Here is a 25,883-nt window from a genome sequence, read left to right on the forward strand (position 1 = left end):
TTCGAATCCCGGTCCCCTTGATGAAGGTCCCGCCTGTCATGGCTGCTCATTTCAGTGGTGTTGAAATGAATCTCGGCGGTATAGAAGCTCCAGTAGTGCTGGTAATTGTTGCCATGATCATCAAATTGAACCGTGAGACCAGTGAAGGTTCACGCCTCTAGGGGACGCTACCTTGATCAAGGGGACCTCAGGATTTGAACCCTCTTCTTTGCTTGCTGGGTCACCACTGGGTTTTTATTGACCCCGTCCTGGGCGCAGTGTCGTCGGAAAGGCCACGCCTTGAACTCTGCAGAGGAATTAGACCTCTTTATGTTCTGTCCTCTAGTCGGTTGGGACGGACTTCGCTTCGTTCGTTCAGTGTGGTTATTTAGCGTAACGGTTACCAGGCTGATGGACATTCCGGCGTATTTTACGTTGGTCCAGAGCGACTTACAACGTGCTTTCACGTTCTGCTTCGCCAGGACTCGAACGTGAATACAGTTCTGCAAAATAAATAAAGATCCTGATCTGACAGGCGCAGCTCAGAGCGACACCAACAACAGGCCCGCCAGCAAAAAGCCAATCAGGAACAGGAAGGGGCGGGACTTGCACTCGTCGGTGGACGTTCACTCTTGTCTCTGTCACTACTGAATCAGGAAGAGTATGTTTTTTGTTTTTTAAACCAAATGAATGAAGCCTTCTGTCTCGATTTGCAATATCAGATCGTGCGATTACATGAACGATGCCATTTACATGCGTACGTGGACTGAAGCGACGATATGTCGTTCTCTCGTAGTTTACCGACTAACTAAACTGACTCCAGGGTTGATGTGGGTGGAGATGAGTTTCCCGCTGTGAAATGTCTCTATGTCCATCTCTAACATTTCATATGAGGCGCTGCTTGTACATGTGTTTGGGTGATTGGTTAAAGGTTTTCGCGTTGCTGTAAATAAATTTAGTAAATGTTCGTTTGATTTGGAAATATTGGCGATGTGGCCACATATACAGAATATACGAAACTCCTGTTATTCCAATTCAGGTGGTGAGTCGAATAAATGCAGAGAATTTTTTAAAAGTTTAACAGGTCTTTATCCAAACACCACAACTCAGTTCTTACTCCATGTTCGTTACTCCGCCGTTCAAACACCTCGCTGTTCAACAAGCCACAACCACAGTCCAGGTGGGAATGGATGTGAACTTCATTAGAAATGCATCAAGACAATAAATTCAAAACTATCCCATTTATATACTACTGTATTTACATTTACGCCATTTACCAGACCCCATTATCCAGAGCGACTTAGTCAGTAGTTACAGGGACAGTCCCCCCTGGAGACACTCAGGGTTAAGTGTCCTGCTCAGGGACACAATGGTAGTAAGTGGGGTTTGAACCCGGGTCTTCTGGTTCATAGGCGAGTGTGTTACCCACTAGGCTACTATATGTAGTACATCTTTCTTAAAATGTACCCGTTTTTGAGAATTCTTTATGCTTTATGTGTTGTTATTTATTAAATAAATTCAGGCTCAGGATTTTCTTCACGATCACCACTACTTTTCTCCAGTAGAAACCGTTTATTTTACTCACACACTCGGTCAATAAAGTGCCACGTGTCCTTCATATGGACCAGTTTTTACATCTGGCTCATTTCAGTTCAGCTGTTCAGCCTGAATCACAACTGTTCAAAGTCTGTTCAGTAGGAAATGGCAAATAAACATGTTGGCTGTAAAAATCTGGAGCTTCTGTTGTGGTGTAGACACGAGATGATCAAACTGCCTCTGATCGAATGAATCCCAGTTCTTCTGAACAATGTTTAAAACGACTACAGAGACGAGTGGGAAATGGAATGTTCTGTACGTATTGAAGGTGTCGAAGGAGGTGGGGTTGACAACATTCGCGCTGCTTGCGGCACAAACTTACAAAACGCTGAACGATTCAGTCAGGGACCAAATGGATTCATGCAGTTTTCCCGAACATGAAGACGTTGGCCAGTCAGTCCGGTTTATGTCTTCATGAGTGCGTAATTTCAGTAGCACACGTTAAATACAGTAGGTACGTAAAGTATTCAGACGCCCTTAACATTTTCACTCTTTGTTATATTGCAGCCATCTGCTAAAATCATTTAAGTTCATTTTGTCCCTCATTAATGTACACACAGCTCCCATATTGACAGAAAAACACAGAATTGTTGACATTTTTGCAGTTTTATTAACAAAGAAAAACTGAAAAAATCACACGGTCCAAAGTATTCAGACTCTTCTTCTGATCGTCCTTGAGATGGTTCTACACCTTCGTTTGAGTCCAGCTGTGTTTGATTGGTTAGGAAAGCCACGCCCCTGTCTATATAAGAGCTTACAGGTCGCAGTCAGGAAATGGAGAACGTTGTAGAAAGTCAACCATCACTGCAGTCCTCCACCAGTCGTGGTTTTATGGCAGAGGGACCTGACGGAAGCCTCTCCTCAGTGCAAGACACATGAAAGCCCACATGGAGTTTTCTTAAAAACACCTGAAGGATTCAAAGATGGTGAGAACCAAGATAGAACTTATGGTCTGATGAGACCAAGATAGAACTTTTTGGCCTTAATTCTAAGTGGTATGTGTGGAGAAAACCAATTCAGCCCCAACAGTGAAGCATGGTGGTGGCAGCATCATACGGTTTTTCAGCTGCAGGTAATCGAGGGAAAGATGAATGCGGCGGCACAGGGATTTCCTGCACAAAAACCTTCTCCAGAGTGCTCAGGACCTCAGACTGGACGAAGGTTTACCTTCCAGCAACACAATGACCCTGAGCACACAGCTACAATTACAAAGGATTGGCTCCACAACAACAACACTGTGACTGAGCCCTGACTTAAACATCTCTGGAGAGACCTAAAAATGCCTGTCCACCATCGTTTACTCTCCAACCTGCCAGAACTGGAGAGGATCTGCAAGGAGGAATGGCAGAAGAGCCCCAAAAGACTCATGGCTGTATTAGATCAAAAGGGAGCTGCTTCTAAATACCGCGTAAAGGGTCTGAATACTGAGGACCATGTGATCTTCCAGTTTTTCTTTGTTAATAAATTTCAAATTTTTCTATTAATATGAGGCGCTGTGTGGACATTTAATGAAGAAAAAATGAACATAAATGATTTAGCAAATGGCTGTAATATATATAACAAAGTGAAACATTTGAGGGGGTCTGAATACTTTCTGTGTCCACTGTACTTAAAATGAATCAGTTATTTTTTATTTATTATTATTAAATAAATGAGATTATATTGACCAAGTATTGTAATGTTTGGAATGGGCGGGGCCAGCCCCTGTTTCGGTTGAACACATATTGCGAGGACAGCTGTGGACGGCGTGCTTCGCCCTGCACCACATCTGCAGGATGTGGTCTTCAGAGTCCGATCTGGGGGGGAAATCGTGCTCCGTCTCAGTCTTACGTCTCTGAAGTTTCCTGCGAAGTTTGTATTCAGGCTTCTTCGCAGGATTAGGAAAACATTTAGCTTTTTCTCACATGGGAGCGACATGCAATATATTTCTGGCAGATGTGATAATTAAGTTAAGTGAAGATGTCTGTAATCATGCTGTTAAAGCCCCTGATCGCTGGTTAACTGGTGACCTGTCAAAGTTTTACCTGTGGATTCCCAATAACTCCCAGAAATGATCCACATGCTCCCTCAGTGTCGGACATATTTCCATGAAGAACTCTTCTTCCCAGACATTTTATTAGTAAGCTACAAATAAAGGTGGATGATATGACCCACATTTTCCACTTTTTGGAAGGTAACTGTGTTGAAGCGTATGAATGTCCCACGTTTCTTAGGAGTTGAATATTTAGCAGGGTTCCCTCGGGTCCTTGATATCCTGGAAAGTTCGTGAATCTGAAAACAGCCATTAAAAACCACCACCCTTTTGAGGAATTTTCAATCACTTTCATTAATTATTATTATTATTATGGTTATTATTATTATTTTGCCATCACATGTTTGTTTAAAATGATGCCTACGCTGATTTTTAATTTACGAAAGTTTGTTCTTCTGTAGATTTTCGGCACTATATTCTAGCAGCTCCTGTATGTGGTCTACGTAGGCTGTGTAGTCGCTTTAGGTGCAACCAGATTTACGTTGGCACTAGTCAGTGGAAGGGCCGGAAAATGCCAATTCCACGATGCATGGCTTGCCAAAGAAAGCTGTGCGAAGGGGTTTGTGAAGGACAAATACATCCATTGTGGTTGGTGGATGGTGTTTATGCCCGCTCACTTCTATTGGCCGCTCTCCTCCTTGTCCCACCTCTCTCCTCCTCATTTAATATTAATAAGAATTAGAAGCGTCCTGGGAAATCTCATTGTGGGACTGGATCAAAGCAGCTGTAATTCACCAAGAGACTTCAGATACAGAATTAGGGGACCAATAAGATTGATATAAAAGCAAAACATATGTGATTTATCCAGCATGCCCACTGTGATCGTGTGTATTTTACTGTGGACCAAATCTATGTTCTTGTAACATGAAATCATTCTTTTCCAGCTCTTAACTTCCTGTAATAACAATGGCATTGCCTGGGGAAAAAATGAATAATAGGCATATATATATATATATATATCAATGTGAAGTTTTTTTTTTTATGAAACCAACTTCGTTACAAGGTACAACCGATCCTCAGCATGTCAGTTTATTATCCGTGTTATTAGTTTTCATCAGAGTGTAATATCTTCTGCCCCCACGTTCCTCCCCGCAGTAGCAATCACATGAGGAATGCTGGGAATCTCATTGAAGGCGAGTAAGCGAGAGCTGGTCTTCTCCGTCCTCTCCCGTCATACGGGAACTGTGGGAGGAAGAATCTCACGCTCTTCTCAGAAATAGTGGCACATCATGAACGAGGTCTGAAGAAATGGACTGAGGGGGATTCTGTAGGTCACGTTTGAACAGAGGAATTCTGGTTTATTCCTGAATTCTTATACAGTTTCCAATGTGTCACGTTCTCATTTCTATGTTGTGTGTCGATAACAACACTGTCATCATGATCATTTTAATACCAGATGTTTTTACCAATCAAAATGCAGTTGGCTGCATTCAATTTGATCAAATATATATATATATATATATATATATATATATATATATATATTACACAATATTGTATAAATACAAAGTACTACAATGCAAAGGTGAAAATATTAAAGAAGTTTGTAAAAATCCTGCATTTGAGCATAAATGTGACCACCATGAGCTCAGATTAGAGAATGTCTGTGTTTTTACATATTTAATATATTTTTTATTTTGATATTTGGGGCAGGCTCGTGCTCCTTTCTGTTGGTCGATTACTCCTGCCTTTGTCATTGGTTGCATCACTGGATTCAGACCTGAAGTTATTTTTTGATTTTTTTAAACAATACTTGATTTTTGTTGATTTGTAATATTGATCACCTGTCCAAGCGTAATATGAACATTTATTTCAATATACAATACGTTCTTACTGTGCTTGGCTGGGCTAAAAAGATCCAAAACCCAGTGAGGAGTCTGGGTCTACAGAAAACAGATTGGGGGGAATTTACAAACAGCACATATCTATAGTCTCTGTTCAGATGATTCAGTTTGACTGTAAATGGTTTATTTTTGTGTTTCCCGAAGGACGAGGAGCAAGAGAGCATGTTTAAGGCCGTCCTGAAGAAGGGAGGAGGAGGAGGAGGAAGAGGGAAGAAGGATCCAGGTGAGGAAGACTGGGAAAATAAGATGGCTATGCCTGTGTGATGAATGTGTGTTAACTGAAGGTTTAGGTGACTGAGGACACTTAACACTCAAATATCCATTATTGTGTGTCTGTAATGTAATGTACAACAATCATTCTGTAACCCCTCTGCACTTACATTTACAGCATTTACCAGACGCCCTTATCCAGAGCGTCTTGCAATCAGTAGTTACAGGGACAGTCCCCCCCTGGAGACGCTCAGGTTTAAATGTCCTGCTCAGGGACACAATGGTAGTAAGTGGGATTTGAACCTGGGTCTTCTGGTTCATAGCCCTTAACCACCCAACTGTGGACGGTCATGTGGACCTTGTTTGTCCTCGTTGGTGTGTGTAACTGAGACGCATCTGTATTTAGCCCTTCTGTCAACTCTGACGTTTTGCCTCGAGGGGACAGGTCCTGCCTTGATGCTTCACTGCATGAAATGTGGCCCTAAACCCTTCACCCTAAGCAGGAAATTAGTGATGTCACACAAACACCCACGCTATAACACGTCATTCCAGCACAGAGGAACCACGACTGTGTTTCAGATTAACATCTCCATGCACTTCAGCAGGATCAGCCCTGGATCTAGAGTCTGCTTCTCGTCCTCATTGAGCTCAGCACTCCTGTCCCTGATTCTTGTCCCCTGATGATATTTTAAATCGCTACTGTTTCAATTAGCCTCATTCTGGGGAAGTTTCAGAAGTCCCGGCGCTTCAGCAAGACTCTTAAAGTGTGTCGTGTCAAAACTTGATGAGACCGTAACTAACAGCATAAAATTTGTGGCACAACACATAACAATTCAGTTATGTAATGTCAAGGGAGCATCCAAATAACACTGAGCTGCCTATCACGGACATGAATTTGTTGTGCATGAATTATTTTATGCAACATATGTTTGGGCCCATATGTAATATCCCGAGGGCATCAGCATATAGCAGGCATTTGGTTCAGGAAACAGGTCATGTTTTCCTGGCTAAAAACAAGACTTTATAGTAGTTTCATAGTTCCCCCATCAGAACGCTGGAATTAAAGCGCCTGATAACCTGCATGTTGGTGTTGGTAGTGGGCGTGGTCACGTTCACTAGGAATTAAAGTGCCTGATAACCTGCATGTTGGTGTGGGTAGTGGGCGTGGTCACGTTCAATAGGAATTAAAGCGCCTGATAACCTGCATGTTGGTGTGGGTAGTGGGCGTGGTCACGTTCACTAGGAATTAAAGCGCCTGATAACCTGCATGTTGGTGTTGGTAGTGGGTGTGGTCACGTTCACTAGGAATTAAAGCGCCTGATAACCTGCATGTTGGTGTTGGTAGTGGGCGTGGTCACGTTCACTAGGAATTAAAGTGCCTGATAACCTGCATGTTGGTGTTGGTAGTGGGCGTGGTCACGTTCACTAGGAATTAAAGTGCCTGATAACCTGCATGTTGGTGTGGGTAGTGGGCGTGGTCACGTTCAATAGGAATTAAAGCGCCTGATAACCTGCATGTTGGTGTGGGTAGTGGGCGTGGTCACGTTCACTAGGAATTAAAGCGCCTGATAACCTGCATGTTGGTGTTGGTAGTGGGTGTGGTCACGTTTGCTGGAATTAAAGCGCCTGATAACCTGCATGTTGGTGTCGGTAGTGGGCGTGGTCACGTTCGCTGGAATTAAAGCGCCTGATAACCTGCATGTTGGTGTTGGTAGTGGGCGTGGTCACGTTCGCTGGAATTAAAGCGCCTGATAACCTGCATGTTGGTGTTGGTAGTGGGCGTGGTCACGTTCGCTGGAATTAAAGCGCCTGATAACCTGCATGTTGGTGTTGGTAGTGGGCGTGGTCACGTTCGCTGGAATTAAAGCGCCTGATAACCTGCATGTTGGTGTTGGTAGTGGGCGTGGTCACGTTCAATAGGAATTAAAGCGCCTGATAACCTGCATGTTGGTGTGGGTAGTGGGCGTGGTCACGTTTGCTGGAATTAAAGCGCCTGATAACCTGTGTGTGTGTGTGTGTGTGTGTTCAAGTTTCAGTGGTTGCTAGGTCTTCTCCCTTTGACTTTGATATTGATATTAAATTAAGCTCCATGTCACAAAATGGAATTGTAAATGTTGAAGCTTTGATAACAGAAGAAACAACAATTTTTTATGTTGACTGAGGTAAAACCATTTTTAAAGGCAAGAGGTAAGATGGTAACATCCTGCTGAAGAAACTGCAAATGTACAAACATTTTACATTTAAGGCATTTATCAGACATTTATCAGCTCTCCTGGCTGTTTCTGAGAAGCTATGAACCAGAAGACCCAGGTTCAAACCCCACTTGCTATTGTGCAAGACACGTAACCCTGAGTCTCTCTCTCTCTTTCTGCCACAAGCAACATGAAGCGATGGTTCCACAATTAAGTTGGGAAGGGCATAATGTCACCCCTCTCAGTCAAAATAATATAGGACGCTTTAGTGAACTGCGAAGCTGGACACAGCCCAGTTATTTACAGATGTTTGGATTGCAATCCAGAAAACTCATTTCTACTTGATGAAATGGCCTTTTCATATCCATTATTTGGTTCTCCTGTTATAATTAGTCAGGCTCGCAACAGAAATATAGAGCCGCCTTCTACCTTTCTGCTGCTGTTTCCTTCCGTTTTTAGCACAGTTCTTTTAAGGGTGTTTCCATGAGAAATGTGGAGATTAGAGGGAATCTGACTGGTTTCCAGTCAGAGGCAGAAGCACAGCTGTGGAAGGACTTCAGTTCAGAAACCTCAGCGGGCCGCTTTTCCAGAAATAAGCCATGTGTGTTCTGTTTAAGGAGGCTTTGAAAGTCCCCTCTGAGGTAGGAAGTGTCTGAAAGGACGACTTGGAACTGGTGGGCGGGGCTTCGGGGAGCTGTGTGGGTGTGTGCTCACAGCAGGTGGGGTCTACGTCACGCCCCCCCCGCAGGTTTTATTGGAACAGTTGCTGTGTGTCCTACCGAGCAGAAATCTTTAAAACCCACTTATTGCAATATTCCCAATAACGGAGAGTTTTATGTCTGTGTTTGGACGGGGGTTTTGGCCGGGAACGTTATCCCCGTGTTTTTCTAGAGGACTGGGAAGCCCTGGCAGCCCCTTCGTCTCCTCCTGCGCTATGTGCGGTCGCATGTCTAATAATCGCTTGGATATGGTTTCTGGTGTTTGGAATTTGAAGGGGGAAAAACACTTCCCCGTAATGGAAGTCCGGGAGTAGGACTGGCTTTGACTCCTGCTGAATGTGTAGAATAGTAAGAGCAATAATATTAATAGTAATATTAATATACGTCGTACAGCTGTAATTGAATATATTTGGCCTGAGACCTACAGAATCCGACCCGACAAGCTCGGCTAGACTGAGCGTGACAGGAAATGTGTGGGAAAGTGATCAACATAATCGCCTCCGTTTTAGGTCCTCAGAATCCATTTTCACATCACATGACGACAAAAATGTATTCAATTAAACTAATTACTATATAATAACATCCGAAACTGATTTAGATGTTTCCTGTTTCCTTCCTCCCTCAGTGAGAGATTATTACACCCAGTCTCACAGTCAAGACCGGAAAGCCGCGCACCGGGATCCGGATCTTGCCCCCATGCCCCCTCAGCCGTACCCCAGCGAGGAGGTCCTGAGGCGGGGTCTGAGCCGCGGGGTGTCTGTGTCCCTGCCCTCCTCCCCTATGCTGCCCCCACGTCAGCCCTACGTCACGTCACTGCGCTCCAGCAAGAAGTCTCCAGGTACCGCGTCCACACATCATCACCTGTGTGATCCCAGTGGCCCCTCCCCCCGTCACCGTGCACCCTCTGAACCCTCCGCTCTGCAGGGACGTGGTTTAATTTGGGCCGCGGTGAAGCGGGTGTGGAGAGGTCTGGGTTTTACCCTCTCCGCTATGTTTCTTGTGTGGTTTGTGCTGGTGCTTTGTGGTGGCATTGAAGGCAGCTCAATGAGAAGCAGACACAAGAAGAAGAGGAAGAAATGGAATACAGTAGGACTAGCCTCTGTGTGCGTGTGAAATCTATGATGGTTCTGTGTTCATATTTGTTCTTAATTTTATTTAAATGCGTTTTGAACTGGACGAATCAGAACCATATTTTGTTTGTAATGTTGGTCTGTCTACGTTTTGAAGAGATGTGCTGCCAGCGTCCTCTGCTGGTCATAAGGACTTATTACAGCCTGGAGGATCTGCATGCAGACACAGTCCCATGGTTTTCAATTATGGGTGCTAGAATTTAATATAATTTGAGTCAGAATATTTATGTGATGCATGTCTCTGGTGTAATATATTTAGTAAGTGTGTGCAATCTTCTCTAGATGCGTATTTCACATATTTAGATTGACTTTTAGGGCCATTGTAAGGGTAGTGGATTCTGATTGATGTGATTGCCAGTAGGGGGCAGTGGCGCTCTGTCCTTTCTCAATACTGAGCAGCAGGTCGCATCACCACTTTGGTGTTTGTTTTATTGGTACTGATCGCAATTAAAACAGAAACGAATAGAGAAACATAGCGTAGCTGTTATATCACAATGAACAAGGGCATTTCCTCCTGAAGTTGTGGTCTGTAAGCGCCCATGAGGACTGTGATGAGGAACGTTAAGTAGAGGGGGAGAAGCGAGGTGGAGGCATGAGGAACTGCTTACCTACTTAAACAAATTACTGCTGGAATCTGCTCCCTCGCTCTCCGCCTCCACGGATCATCTGTACTGTAACTGCAGAGTAAAGCCCTCTCCACATCTAAACACTACTTCTGCAACCTTTTGTGACCTCAGCAAAATGTCCCCAAACTTTGTGGTCTTTGCTCCCCGTTTAGATATAAAGTCCAGTAACTGTTTGTGTCTTTTTAAACCTTTTTGAAAATCACCTACTTCATATTCCATCTGGAAAGGTTTAATGCAGTGCAGTGTCTCTCTCTCTCTCTCTCTCTCTCTCTCTCTCTCTCCTCCCTCTTTCTCTCTCTCCTCCTCCTCCTCTTCTGCTCTGTTTGTTCAGGTCCGATCAGGAAGCCCAAGTACGTGGAGAGTCCTCGAGTTCCTGCTGATGCCCACCAGCCTTTCCGGAGGAATAAAGACGTGACCCACAATGGTGAGTGTTGATGTCCTTCAGTTCGCGTCAATCTTTGCGCTGGTGGACGGATGAAGGAATTTTCATAACTCTGGCCGTGTTATGGACAGATGGTGCTGCTGCTCAGTATTATTATTAGTCGGCTGCGGAGTTCTTACTGTCTATAGATTTGTTGTTGTTGCCATTTAGAAATGAGAACATTTTGCGCTGTGTGTGTGTGTGTGTGTGTCCTGTTACTACGGGCAACATTTGATCCTGTAATCCCCCTGATGTAAGGAATGTGTGGAGAATCCTGAGGTCATTGTCAGGTACACACACTTCCACTTTTTAATGATCGATGTGATCAGTCCCTCTTCAAGAACGATTATGCTCCCGCGGTAACCAGCGTGTATAGGCATTTATAACCAGGTGACCTCTGGTGACCTCAGCACGATCAGCTTCAGTAACTCCGAATCCATGCCTGTGCCCCGCCCCTGTCTCCTGTCATCTGGCTTCGTCTGGAACGCATGACGATGTTAATGAGGTTATGGTGTCATGGCGTTTCCTCCCCTGTTAGCGCTGGCGTTCCTGGTGGTCCCGTTTTATTCGCTTTGTTTCGATCTCAAAAATTCACGCAAATTTAGCCAGTCTGCATGATTCATTTGCGTTTTGTTGAATCATCGCAAGTTTTTTGCAATTTCAAATTCAAATTTTATTTGTCACGTACGATATGCAGTGAAATTTTGACCTATCGCAGCACTTCTTACGTTTTACTTTCGTGTTACTGAACCTGCAGACAGATGCGACCGGAATGCTGCGCATTTACCCTCCAAAGTTTCATGCAGGTAAGGTAGTAGCACGTACATCACGAGAGAGAGAGAAGGTGTGGATCACTGCATGGTCATGTAGTCCATGCTATTCAGAGAGCTTCCTGACCGGGTTACTATTTGAGCGGCCTTTTATATAACTTCTCAACTTATGATCACTGTGTTGTCAGTTCCGTGGAGCGAAATGGAAAGGGTTTTTAAAACGTGAAAGTGTAGTGATTGTCATTGTAAAACACGGTGAAATGTGTCCCCTGTATTTAAACGTCACCCTTGGTGACAGTGGGCACCATGACAGGCGCCCGGGGAGCAGCGTGTGGGGACGGGACCTTCATCAAGGGGACCTCGGTGGCACCTTGGCAGATCATAACCTTCCGATTACGAGTCCGCTTTCAGTTTTATTATCTTCGGTGTCTTTGGTTTCAGTCTGGCAATATCAGAAAAATTGTAATTAAAAATAGTTTTTGCCATATCGCCCAGCCCTAGCGGGACATGGTGGCTTTTCTCACCTGCCTCGGCTTCAGGACCAGATTTAGTAGCATTCAAACCCTGCGCTTGGCGTTGTTTTAGGTAGGTTAACCAGTGGTTAGATACAAGCTGAATTCACTACACATTAGACGGGTGCTGGATGCGGGTTTTTACTCCAGCACCTCTTTTTGTAATGAATTTATTCCATAATTCCTTCCACAGGGCCTTCTTGGTGGCTGCGTTTCTTTCTTCTCCCGTTCTTCAAGCTGCAATGCCACCGCAGCACTAACGAACATCGCAGATTCCTCCATTTGATTCGCTTTCAAATTCACGTCTTTTACTCGTGTTCTGCCTGTGTGTGGTGTGGCTGCCAGGCACCATGTGCTTTGCCCGTTATGAGTTAAAATAAGCTCTGGATGGACAGGGCTGTAATTTGAAATGTCCTGGTTTTATAAACCGCGGAATGTCAGCAGCTGTACCAGTTTCCACGGCTGCAACACTCCAGCAAATTGAAATGTGGTATATTGATAAGTCACCAGCTTTCACTTCTGTGTTCTGACGGGCCATTTTGGGGTGGGGTTGAATTTATGGTCTATGCCAGTTAGTTAAGTACAGCCATAACGGGCTGGGATGACTGCAGATCACTGATGGGGACATGCATGCCTAGCAAGGACAGTGTCACAAATGGGATGTGTGGAAAACTACAAAGAGTTTCAGGGAGGCGGAGCGCTGGGTGTGGCCAACGGTGGAATGGTGTGTGCGGCTCGATACATGATTACAGTTATCGCAGGTTTACTGAATTATTAGTGCTTATGTACAGTAAAAAAATCCGTCACAATGTAACTAAATAACATTTAAACGCTTACATGCCACATCACGAGTACGAGTATCTGAAGAGTATCAGTGCACATGAGGAAGGGCAGACACGCGTAATATTACAAACATGTTGTAAACCCGTAAAGTTAAGTGAAAGTGAGGTGATTTTCACTTGTGATACTCAGCACACGGTGCACACAGTGAAATTTTTCCTCTGCATTTAACCATCACCCTGAGTGAACAGTGGGCACCATGACAGGCGCCCGGGGAGCAGTGTGTGGGGACGGTGCTTTGCTCAGTGGCCGTTTCCTTAACCGTTTCCTTAACCACCTCTGCCCTCTGAAGGGGCGGAGCTACGCCCGCTGGCACTACGTATAAAGTTATAAAAATATACTAAATATTTGTCTTGCTTTTCGGATCACTTGCACCTTCCCATGACAACAGAATTATAGATTTGTACTGCAGCAATGTCACACGCAGTGTCAATTTCCCTCGAGGACCCCGGACAGTATGAAGAAAATATTCTGGTTTCATACATTGTAATAGATTGCATCATTCCTTGCATAAAAAGAATGATTTGTGGATGAAGCTGGGCTCGCTGGAGTTTTAGCATTTAACTACGGAATGACAGAACCCTCATCATTCACCTGGGCCTGGGACCATCACAAGAAACACACAGTCACATGCGTCCCCAGTGACAAGCCAAGTACATTTAGTAAAATGAAAAGACCGATTTCCTTTATAAATACACAGCTGAGGTGTTTGTCAGAACTTCAGTACTTCAGTGCTTCTGTTTCTTATTGGGGTTTTATCTGTTCTTTGGAAAGTTTTGCTAAAATGTATGAAATGAAATATGAAAACTGTCATGCATGTACCCCTTTTTAGGAGTGTGAATTATAAATTCTGGTTTGGTTTTAGTTCTGCACCCATGTTGTCTCTTTTGCACCTCTGTGTAGTAGTAGGAGGACTAGAAAAGAGCATCTCATTCTGCTCCTTCTGACCAGTAAAACTGTGGGAAAGGACACAGGGAGGAGAAGGAATGAAGCTCTTAAACAGCTTTGGAGAGGGAAATCTCAAGAGGCTGTGTGAAGGACAACAAGAGCAAGATGGACAGGAGCCGAACAGGAGAAGGGACGCTAAGATAATGAAGGGAATAAAAGACTAACCAATCGTGTGCCGACATGCAGCATTTTCCTTGCAACTGATGCAGTGGTTTTTACTGCATGAATCGACGGTAATTTGTGGTAATGACCCTTTCTGTAGGATACAGTTGTTTCCTGAGCTTTACATCTGTGATGCCACATGATCAAAAATTAATATTAAAACGTTCCTCAAAAACTAGAAAATATCAAGAGATGAACAAATTAGCTGCTGAAAAACAGCTTTTTTTCCTTGGCCATCAGATGGTGGGGCAGTGGTGGCCTAGCAGGTAGGGAAGCGGCCCCATAATCAGAAAGTTGTGGGTTCGAATCTCGAGCTGCCAAGGTGCCACTGATGAAGGTGCCCCTTCATGAAGGTCCCGTCCCCACACACTGCTCCCCGGGCGCCTGTCATGGTTCCCACGTGTCATGTGACAGAAGTGACGGCCATTCCAGAGATTTCTACTATGACTGTGTTATTTAGGCCGGCTGCAGGTGGAAAAAGCGTGGTATAGTGTAGCATAGTAAGGTGTTACTCAGCTTCTCTGCTTGTTTCACTGTCGCTAAGCGTAGCGTAGTACGGTGTTAGGTTTATATATCAGGGTGCTGTTACTCAGCTTCTCTGCTTGTTTCACTGTCGCTAAGCGTAGTGTAGTACGGTGTTAGGTTTCCATGTCGGGGTGCTGTTACTCAGCTTCTCTGCTTGTTTCACTGTCGCTAAGCGTAGTGTAGTACGGTGTTAGGTTTATATATCAGGGTGCTGTTACTCAGCTTCTCTGCTTGTTTCACTGTCGCTAAGCGTAGTGTAGTACGGTGTTAGGTTTCCATGTCGGGGTGCTGTTACTCAGCTTCTCTGCTTGTTTCACTGTCGCTAAGCGTAGTGTAGTACGGTGTTAGGTTTATGTTTCAGGGTGCTGTTACTCAGCTTCTCTGCTTGTTTCACTGTCACTAAGTGTAACGTAGTACGGTGTTAGAATTATATATCAGGGTGCTGTTACTCAGCTTCTCTGCTTGTTTCACTATCACTAAGTGTAACGTAGTATGGTGTTAGATTTATATATCAGGGTGCTGTTACTCAGCTTCTCTGCTTGTTTTACTGTCGCTAAGCGTAGCGTAGTACAGTGTTAGGTTTATATATCAGGGTGCTGTTACTCAGCTTCTCTGCTTGTTTCACTATCACTAAGTGTAACGTAGTACGGTGTTAGATTTATATATCAGGGTGGTTTTACTCAGCTTCTCTGCTTGTTTCACTGTCACTAAGTGTAACATAGTACGGTGTTAGGTTTCCACGTCGGGGTGCTGTTACTCAGCTTCTCTGCTTGTTTCACTGTCGCTAAACGTAGCGTATTACGGTGTTAGGTTTATATATCAGGGTGGTTTTACTCAGCTTCTCTGCTTGTTTCACTGTCACTAAGTGTAACATAGTACGGTGTTAGGTTTATGTGTCAGGGTGCTGTTACTCAGCTTCTCTGCTTGTTTCACTGTCGCTAAGCGTAGCGTAGTACGGTGTTAGGTGTATATATCAGGGTGCTGATATATAAACCTAACTCTAAGCGTAGCGTAGTACGGTGTTAGGTTTATATATCAGGGTGGTTTTACTCAGCTTCTCTGCTTGTTTCACTGTCACTAAGTGTAACATAGTACGGTGTTAGGTTTATGTTTCAGGGTGCTGTTACTCAGCTTCTCTGCTTGTTTCACTATCACTAAGTGTAACGTAGTATGGTGTTAGATTTATATATCAGGGTGCTGTTACTCAGCTTCTCTGCTTGTTTTACTGTCGCTAAGCGTAGCGTAGTACGGTGTTAGGTTTATATATCAGGGTGCTGTTACTCAGCTTCTCTGCTTGTTTTACTGTCGCTAAGCGTAGCGTAGTACAGTGTTAGGTTTATATATCAGGGTGCTGTTACTCAGCTTCTCTGCTTGTTTCACTGTCGCTAAGCGTAGCGTAGTACGGTGTTAGGTTTCCATGTCGGGGTGCTGTTACTCAGCTTCTCTGCTTGTTTCACTGTCGCTAAGCATAGTGTAGTACGGTGTTAGGTTTATGTTTCAGGGTGCTGTTACTCAGCTTCTCTGCTTGTTTCACTGTCACTAAGTGTAACGTAGTACGGTGTTAGATTTATATATCAGGGTGCTGTTACTCAGCTTCTCTGCTTGTTTTACTGTCGCTAAGCGTAGCGTAGTACAGTGTTAGGTTTGTATATCAGGGTGCTGTTACTCAGCTTCTCTGCTTGTTTCACTGTCGCTAAGCGTAGCGTAGTATGGTGTTAGGTTTATATATCAGGGTGCTGTTACTCAGCTTCTCTGCTTGTTTCACTGTCGCTAAGCGTAGCGTAGTACGGTGTTAGGTTTCCATGTCGGGGTGCTGTTACTCAGCTTCTCTGCTTGTTTCACTGTCGCTAAGCATAGTGTAGTACGGTGTTAGGTTTATGTTTCAGGGTGCTGTTACTCAGCTTCTCTGCTTGTTTCACTGTCACTAAGTGTAACGTAGTACGGTGTTAGAATTATATATCAGGGTGCTGTTACTCAGCTTCTCTGCTTGTTTCACTATCACTAAGTGTAACGTAGTATGGTGTTAGATTTATATATCAGGGTGCTGTTACTCAGCTTCTCTGCTTGTTTTACTGTCGCTAAGCGTAGCGTAGTACAGTGTTAGGTTTATATATCAGGGTGGTTTTACTCAGCTTCTCTGTTTGTTTCACTGTCGCTAAGCGTAGCGTAGTACGGTGTTAGGTTTCCATGTCGGGGTGCTGTTACTCAGCTTCTCTGCTTGTTTCACTGTCGCTAAGCGTAGTGTAGTACGGTGTTAGGTTTATGTTTCAGGGTGCTGTTACTCAGCTTCTCTGCTTGTTTCACTGTCACTAAGTGTAACATATAGTACGGTGTTAGGTTTATGTTTCAGGGTGCTGTTACTCAGCTTCTCTGCTTGTTTCACTGTCGCTAAGCATAGCGTAGTATGGTGTTAGGTTTATATATCAGGGTGGTTTTACTCAGCTTCTCTGCTTGTTTCACTGTCACTAAGTGTAACATAGTACGGTGTTAGGTTTATGTTTCAGGGTGCTGTTACTCAGCTTCTCTGCTTGTTTCACTGTCGCTAAGCGTAGCGTAGTACAGTGTTAGGTTTATATATCAGGGTGCTGTTACTCAGCTTCTCTGTTTGTTTCACTGTCGCTAAGCGTAGCGTAGTACGGTGTTAGGTTTCCATGTCGGGGTGCTGTTACTCAGCTTCTCTGCTTGTTTCACTGTCGCTAAGCGTAACGTAGTACGGTGTTAGGTTTATATATCAGGGTGGTTTTACTCAGCTTCTCTGCTTGTTTCACTGTCACTAAGTGTAACATAGTACGGTGTTAGGTTTATGTTTCAGGGTGCTGTTACTCAGCTTCTCTGCTTGTTTCACTGTCGCTAAGCGTAGCGTAGTATGGTGTTAGGTTTATATATCAGGGTGCTGTTACTCAGCTTCTCTGCTTGTTTCACTGTCGCTAAACGTAGCGTATTACGGTGTTAGGTTTATATATCAGGGTGGTTTTACTCAGCTTCTCTGCTTGTTTCACTGTCACTAAGTGTAACATAGTACGGTGTTAGGTTTATGTGTCAGGGTGCTGTTACTCAGCTTCTCTGCTTGTTTCACTGTCGCTAAGCGTAGCGTAGTACGGTGTTAGGTGTATATATCAGGGTGCTGATATATAAACCTAACTCTAAGCGTAGCGTAGTACGGTGTTAGGTTTCCACGTCGGGGTGCTGTTACTCAGCTTCTCTGCTTGTTTCACTGTCACTAAGCGTAGCGTAGTACGGTGTTAGGTTTATGTGTTCAGGGTGCTGTTACTCAGCTTCTCTGCTTGTTTCACTGTCGCTAAGCGTAGTACGGTGTTAGGTTTATATATCAGGGTGCTGTTACTCAGCTTCTCTGCTTGTTTTACTGTCGCTAAGCGTAGCGTAGTACGGTGTTAGGTTTATATATCAGGGTGGTTTTACTCAGCTTCTCTGCTTGTTTCACTGTCGCTAAGCGTAGCATAGTACGGTGTTAGGTTTATATATCAGGGTGGTTTTACTCAGCTTCTCTGCTTGTTTCACTGTCACTAAGTGTAACATAGTACGGTGTTAGGTTTATGTGTCAGGGTGCTGTTTTTCAGCTTCTCTGCTTGCTTCACTGTCGCTAAGCGTAGCGTAGTACGGTGTTTATATATCAGGGTGGTTTTACTCAGCTTCTTTGCTTGTTTCACTGTCACTAAACGTAGCGTAGTACGGTGTTAGGTTTATGTGTCAGGGTGCTGTTACTCAGCTTCTTTGCTTGTTTCACTTTCGTTAAGTGTAGCGTAGTATCATGTTAGGTTTCCACGTCAGGGTGCTGTTACTCAGCTTCTCTGCTTGTTTCCCTGTCGCTAAGCGTAGCGTAGTATCGTGTTAGGTTTCCACGTCGGGGTGCTGTTACTCAGCTTCTCTGCTTGTTTCCCTGTCGCTAAGCGTAGCGTAGTATCGTGTTAGGTTTATGTGTCAGGGTGCTGTTACTCAGCTTCTCTGCTTGTTTCACTGTCACTAAGTGTAGCGTAGTACGGTGTTAGGTTTATATATCAGGGTGCTGTTACTCAGCCTCTCTGCTTGTTTCACTGTCGTTAAGCGTAGCGTAGTACAGTGTTAGGTTTCCACGTCAGGGTTCTGTTACTCAGCTTCTCTGCTTGTTTCACTGTCGCTAAGCGTAGTACGGTGTTAGGTTTATATATCAGGGTGCTGTTACTCAGCTTCTCTGCTTGTTTCACTGTCTCTAAGCGTAGCGTAGTACGGTGTTAGGTTTATATATCAGGGTGCTGTTACTCAGCTTCTCTGCTTGTTTCACTGTCTCTAAGTGTAGCGTAGTACGGTGTTAGGTTTATATATCAGGGTGCTGTTACTCAGCTTTTCTGCTTGTTTAACTGTCGCTAAGTGTAGTGTAGTACGGTGTTAGGTTTCCACGTCGGGGTGCTGTTACTCAGCTTCCCTGCTTGTTTCACTGTCGCTAAGCGTAGTGTAGTACGGTGTTTGGTTTCCACATCGGGGTGCTGTTACTCAGCTTCTCTGCTTGTTTCACTGTCGTTAAGCGTAGCGTAGTACAGTGTTAGGTTTCCACGTCAGGGTGCTGTTACTCAGCTTCTCTGCTTGTTTCACTGTCACTAAGCGTAGCGTAGTACGGTGTTACTCAGCTTCTCTGCTTGTTTCACTGTCGCTAAGCGTAGCGTAGTACGGTGTTAGGTTTATATGTCAGGGTGCTGTTACTAAGCTTCGCTGCTTGTTTCCCTGACGCTAAGCGTAGCGTAGTACAGTGTTACTCAGCTACTCTGCTTGTTTCACTGACGCTAAGCGTAGCGTATTACGGTGTTAGGTTTATACACCAGGGTGGTTTTACTCAGCTTCTTTGCTTGTTTCACTGTTGTTAAGCGTAGCGTAGTACGGTGTTAGTTTTCCTCGTCAGGGTTCTGTTACTCAGCTTCTCTGCTTTTTTTACTGTCGCTAAGCGTAGCGTAGTACGGTGTTAGGTTTATGTTTCAGGGTGCTGTTACTCAGCTTCTCTGCTTTTTTTACTGTGGCTAAGCGTAGCGTAGTACAGTGTTAGGTTTCCACGTCGGGGTTCTGTTACTCAGCTTCTCTGCTTGTTCCACCGTCCTTTTTTTATTGGTTGACTGAGCTTCGTGCTTTACTTGTTGGAAATGGGGTTTATTTTATTAGAACAGGACTGGGTAGCCATTGTTTTGTCTGTGTTTGGCACGTCAAGCTTTCTGGCAGCAGGCATCTTCCATTAATGTTTGGCTCTGAAACATGATTTAGCTCAAGTCTGACGTGGCTGAACTTTGTAGCAGTGGATATACCGGTTTATGTGTGTGTTTGTGTGATCATTACAAAGGCATAGGAACCTTAGATTATATCAGCAAATAAATACGTACAGAAATACCTGCACCCATCTACCCATGCGACAGTTTTACTGGATAAAGGATTTATTTCCCTGCTGGTATGTTGCTTTGCATTTGAAAACCAACCTGGCTGGAATGTAGCTGAATGGATGGTTTAATGTTTTTTGGAAAGAAATCCAGATTAATGTTGGCATATTAAACATGGCGAGAGAGGGATGGGTGCTGATGGTCTGCAGTATGGTAATGTAACGTGCCCCGGTGCCCTGAGGGGACTGCTAGTGCTCACCCAGGCCTCCACACACACACACGCACACACTCATTTCAATGCTCTAATTGCCTCAGTATGTTTGAGAATGAGAGGAGGATGTGTATTCATGTTATTCTCAATCAAACATGGCTTTTACTAAATTTACCGTTCAGCTTGGTGATTAGTGCTGTACAGTTTAACAGGTATAACAGGTGATTTTTTAATATAATAAGGCAATATTTAAAAAGTGCACTAACCCTATTGGAATAATGTCAAGGAAAGAAAGCCTGACAACATCTTAACAGATTCTACACATTGAACCCAGTTTTGTAAGTAATGATGCTAATAATTAGATTTGATATTTAATTGATTGAAACTAAACTATAAATTCAATAGCATGGAGCAATCATACCAAATATGCAGCAGAAACTGCAGATTATTCTCCTCACTTATAGCAAAATGCACATAAGAGATAATACATGCATATAATAAACACGCTTTCATTACCGATGATTCGATTGTTTCCACTAGGAAGTGCTTTAATAACTTAAGAATCTGGTTCAAATGTATATATTGAATATGCCTCTGCCAGAAAATTAGGGTTTAGGTTTCACTACACAACCGTTTTATACTTTATTCACATTTTGTTCGACCCCGCAGCACAGGAGAGCGGAGGTTCACAACGGGGCAAAGCACAGATGCACTGTGCAGTTCACACAGCCAAAAAACGCATCTCATTCACATGCACACACACACACACACACACACACACACTGTAGACGCCAAACTGCCATCGTTGCCACTGCATCCCTGATCAGGCTGGAACAGACCTGTGCAGAGGACAGTGTGATGCCGTCTGTGCTCACAGTGAGGAGGAGAGCTCTGTCTGATGGCTGTTTCAATTTGTAGAAGAAACATGGATGCTTGCATGGTTACATGAGCAGCTATAGATAATATCACACTAAAGTCAAGTGTATCCTCAGCCAGGGCTTCCCAATTCCCTCACCGACCGCTTTCATTCCAACCTGATCATAATGGTGGATGGAAGGGGCTCTCCAGGTACAGGCCTGTTCCTTCTGAACGTCCATCATGCTCTTTTTCTACCATATCAGCCCACACTGGCATGTCATTTAGCAGGGATGAGATCCTCCCAAGCAGCCGTGCCACCTCCTCTGTTGGTTATATAGCTGATCTCTTTTTTTTCTTTAATTGATATTCAGTGTCATGTAAGGAAGAAACACTGGATGGATTTGTCTGATGGTGAACTTGATAATTGAAGAGTGTTTTTTTTTTTGTTTTTTTCACGAATAAATTAAATTGTTAAAGACGTGATTTTAAAAGGTTCCAATGTGCCAGTTTATAACCAACATCTTTACAGTATTGGATGATAATGCGAGCGGGAAAGGTGCCGTGTTGAGAGTTCAGTTGATGTTAGGCTTGGTGGAGGCGGGTCTCGTCATCTACTTCCTCTTCCTTCGGCTGCTCCCGTTGGGGTCGCCACAGCGGATCAGCTGGCCCGGTTTTACACCGGAACCCTCCCCATCAGTGCCTGAGCTGCCGTTTGTCTCATAATGTATTTCAAAAACCAGATATTGAGTGAATAAACAAAATTTTAAACCAATTTTTGACTTAATGTGGGTATTCTAATAATTTCCAGTACATAAAAAATATTATATACCAAGGCTTGATCTGCAACCTTATCTTCATGAGCTTATCTACAAACCTTTTTCACCATTTTGTTCTGGTGATGTTTTTGTTCATTTTTCCTGCGCTCATTTATCTGTTGACTTCCGTGGGTTTGATGCTATTTATCTGCTCTCTCTCGTCCGCCCTCTCTCTCTCTCTCTCTCTCGCCCGCCTCTCGCTCTCTTCCTCTCTCAGAGTCGTGTTCATCTCCTGCTGCTCAGGAGCTGATGACCCGTTTGGGATTCCTGTTGGGAGATCGGATCCCCGGCTCGCCCCGCGCTCCCATGGAGGACCGGACCCTGAAGAAGGTACGCCTGTCACTCATCGCTTCTCCTCCTGAACAGCTGCTGCTGCAGCGCGGGTCGCCGGGAGAGAGAGAGGGAGAGAGGGAGGGAGGGAGGAGATTACATCGCTGCGTGGATGAAGGGAAGGCGGCTTGTGTGGATGTTTCTGCTCTGATGGGTAATTTCGTGTGAATTGTACAGATGAACTCCTGACTTGTTTTAAAGAGCTTGTGCTGAGGGGGAACACCAAGTCTCCTGGTTTTAAAACGAGTTCAGGTAAACTTGTTTCTCCTCATGTGGGTTCGCTGCTACACACCTGCTCCTGGTGAAGTGCTAGGGGTTGGGACCATGGACTGAGGTTTTGGGGTGTGGGGAGGGGAGTGTGTGTGTGTAACTGAGTGAGGAAATAAGAATTTCCATCAGTGGCCTGCTGACAGGCTGCAGTTCTCAAGGGAACAGGACACTCACTAGTCTCACACAGACACACACACTCTCCAACACTCTCCCTGACCTATATACAATGAAGAGACACCAGCGAGGAGGAAAAGAGGAAAGGACAAAGCTGGAACTGGGGCTGTGGCTAAAATAATACATCACTGCACAAACATAGAACACATGAGATGTCAGTGGAAGTGAGGACATTGTGCTGGTCCCCACTCCGAGTTTACAGAGTTCGGGGTTTCTGGGTTGTGTAAACCGGTGTTCTCGTCGTTATGATGGAGTCCGTGAGGACATTGTCCTGGTCCCCACTCCGAGTTTACAGAGTTCGGGGTTTCTGGGTTGTGTAAACCGGGGTTCTCGTCGTTATGATGGAGTCCGTGAGGACATTGTCCTGGTCCCCACTCCGAGTTTACAGAGTTCGGGGTTTCTGGGTTGTGTAAACCGGGTTCTCGTCGTTATGATGGAGTCAGCGAGGACATTGTCCTGGTCCCCACTCCGAGTTTACAGAGTTCGGGGTTTCTGGGTTGTGTAAACCTGGGTTCTCGTCGTTATGATGGAGTCCGCGAGGACATTGTGCTGGTCCCCACTCCGAGTTTACAGAGTTCGGGGTTTCTGGGTTGTGTAAACCGGGGTTCTCGTCGTTATGATGGAGTCCGCGAGGACATTGTGCTGGTCCCCACTCCGAGTTTACAGAGTTCGGGGTTTCTGGGTTGTGTAAACCGGGGTTCTCGTCGTTATGATGGAGTCCACGAGGACATTGTGCTGGTCCCCACTCCGAGTTTACAGAGTTCGGGGTTTTTGAGGCTTGTAAACCGGTGTTCTCGTCGTTATGATGGAGTCGGCGAGGACATTGTGCTGGTCCCCACTCCGAGTTTACAGAGTTCGGGGTTTTTGAGGCTTGTAAACCGGTGTTCTCGTCGTTATGATGGAGTCGGCGAGGACATTGTGCTGGTCCCCACTCCGAGTTTACAGAGTTCGGGGTTTCTGGGTTGTGTAAACTGGTGTTCTCGTCGTTATGATGGAGTCCGCGAGGACATTGTGCTGGTCCCCACTCCGAGTTTACAGAGTTCGGGGTTTCTGGGTTGTGTAAACCGGTGTTCTCGTCGTTATGATGGAGTCCGTGAGGACATTGTCCTGGTCCCCACTCCGAGTTTACAGAGTTCGGGGTTTCTGGGTTGTGTAAACCGGGGTTCTCGTCGTTATGATGGAGTCCGTGAGGACATTGTCCTGGTCCCCACTCCGAGTTTACAGAGTTCGGGGGTTTCTGGGTTGTGTAAACCGGGTTCTCGTCGTTATGATGGAGTCAGCGAGGACATTGTCCTGGTCCCCACTCCGAGTTTACAGAGTTCGGGGTTTCTGGGTTGTGTAAACCTGGGTTCTCGTCGTTATGATGGAGTCCGCGAGGACATTGTGCTGGTCCCCACTCCGAGTTTACAGAGTTCGGGGTTTCTGGGTTGTGTAAACCGGGGTTCTCGTCGTTATGATGGAGTCCGCGAGGACATTGTGCTGGTCCCCACTCCGAGTTTACAGAGTTCGGGGTTTCTGGGTTGTGTAAACCGGGGTTCTCGTCGTTATGATGGAGTCCACGAGGACATTGTGCTGGTCCCCACTCCGAGTTTACAGAGTTCGGGGTTTTTGAGGCTTGTAAACCGGTGTTCTCGTCGTTATGATGGAGTCGGCGAGGACATTGTGCTGGTCCCCACTCCGAGTTTACAGAGTTCAGGGTTTTTGAGGCTTGTAAACCGGTGTTCTCGTCGTTATGATGGAGTCGGCGAGGACATTGTGCTGGTCCCCACTCCGAGTTTACAGAGTTCGGGGTTTTTGAGGCTTGTAAACCGGTGTTCTCGTCGTTATGATGGAGTTCGCGAGGACATTGTCCTGGTCCCCACTCCGAGTTTACAGAGTTCGGGGTTTCTGGGTTGTGTAAACCTGGGTTCTTGTCGTTATGATGGAGTCCGCGAGGACATTGTGCTGGTCCCCACTCCGAGTTTACAGAGTTCGGGGTTTCTGGGTTGTGTAAACCGGGGTTCTCGTCGTTATGATGGAGTCCACGAGGACATTGTGCTGGTCCCCACTCCGAGTTTACAGAGTTCGGGGTTTTTGAGGCTTGTAAACCGGTGTTCTCGTCGTTATGATGGAGTCGGCGAGGACATTGTGCTGGTCCCCACTCCGAGTTTACAGAGTTCGGGGTTTTTGAGGCTTGTAAACCGGTGTTCTCGTCGTTATGATGGAGTTCGCGAGGACATTGTTCTGGTCCCCACTCCGAGTTTACAGAGTTCGGGGTTTCTGGGTTGTGTAAACCTGTGTTCTCGTCGTTATGATGGAGTCCGCGAGGACATTGTCCTGGTCCCCACTCCGAGTTTACAGAGTTCGGGGTTTCTGGGTTGTGTAAACCGGGGTTCTCGTCGTTATGATGGAGTCCGCGAGGACATTGTGCTGGTCCCCACTCCGAGTTTACAGAGTTCGGGGTTTCTGGGTTGTGTAAACCGGGGTTCTCGCCGTTATGATGGAGTCCACGAGGACATTGTGCTGGTCCCCACTCCGAGTTTACAGAGTTCGGGGTTTTTGAGGCTTGTAAACCGGTGTTCTCGTCGTTATGATGGAGTTCGCGAGGACATTGTCCTGGTCCCCACTCCGAGTTTACAGAGTTCGGGGTTTCTGGGTTGTGTAAACCTGGGTTCTTGTCGTTATGATGGAGTCCGCGAGGACATTGTCCTGGTCCCCACTCCGAGTTTACAGAGTTCGGGGTTTCTGGGTTGTGTAAACTGGTGTTCTCGTCGTTATGATGGAGTCCTGCAGGTTTTATAGATGTTCAGGTAAAGACTTGTAGGAGCTTTTCAGGCCTGGCTGCTGGTGGGCTTCATGGCAGCACTTGTTCTACTTTTATGGCTGCAAGATGTTTTGTCTCCCGCCGCCCTGCCGGAAGCAGACATGTGACCCTCGAGCTCGCTTTGGTTCTGCAGTGCATCATCTCCAGTCAGGGAGTGAGTCCCAGCTCCACCCTGACCAGCAGCAACGCCTCCCCCAACACCGAGAGCCCCTGCTCCACCCTCCACAGCTCCGGCCGGCCCGCCCTCAGTACCTCCCTCACCTCGCCCAGCTCCACCCTCGAGAGCAAGGACAGCGGGATCATCGGTGAGTGGCGGCCAATCGCAGAACCATCAGCTGAAGGAGATTGATAAGGAAATACGTGTAAATCGCAGCCAGAGAGGAATAAACGTCACAAACCGTTCAATGACAGAGAAACAGTAGTAGGAACAAAATAAACGCTGCCAAAATCCTGACCAACGGCAGCGAAGCGGCAACAGAGCGCAGCTACAAAGGCCAGTAAAAAACCGTACTCGGCCACGTATGAAGTAGTCCGTTATGTTCTGGAGACGTCCGCGTCACGA

At 45.4% G+C, this 25,883-nt stretch overlaps 1 protein-coding gene across 2 annotated transcripts in view; it reads left to right on the top strand.

The window, feature by feature from the left end:
* The window catches only part of LOC114790077 (protein TANC1-like), a 39,010-nt gene that overhangs the window by 2,360 nt on the left and 10,767 nt on the right, over window positions 1–25,883 (top strand). For both annotated transcript variants that reach the window (XM_028979786.1, XM_028979787.1), the window contains exons 2-6: window positions 5,596–5,674; window positions 9,198–9,410; window positions 10,660–10,752; window positions 21,962–22,074; window positions 25,455–25,626. In XM_028979786.1, coding sequence (XP_028835619.1) covers window positions 5,614–5,674; window positions 9,198–9,410; window positions 10,660–10,752; window positions 21,962–22,074; window positions 25,455–25,626 — 652 coding nt within the window. In that variant the 5' untranslated portion in view covers window positions 5,596–5,613. The remainder of the gene's footprint in view (window positions 1–5,595; window positions 5,675–9,197; window positions 9,411–10,659; window positions 10,753–21,961; window positions 22,075–25,454; window positions 25,627–25,883) is intronic.

Source organism: Denticeps clupeoides, chromosome 5, assembly GCF_900700375.1.
Source record: "Denticeps clupeoides chromosome 5, fDenClu1.1, whole genome shotgun sequence".
NCBI lineage: Eukaryota > Metazoa > Chordata > Actinopteri > Clupeiformes > Denticipitidae > Denticeps > Denticeps clupeoides.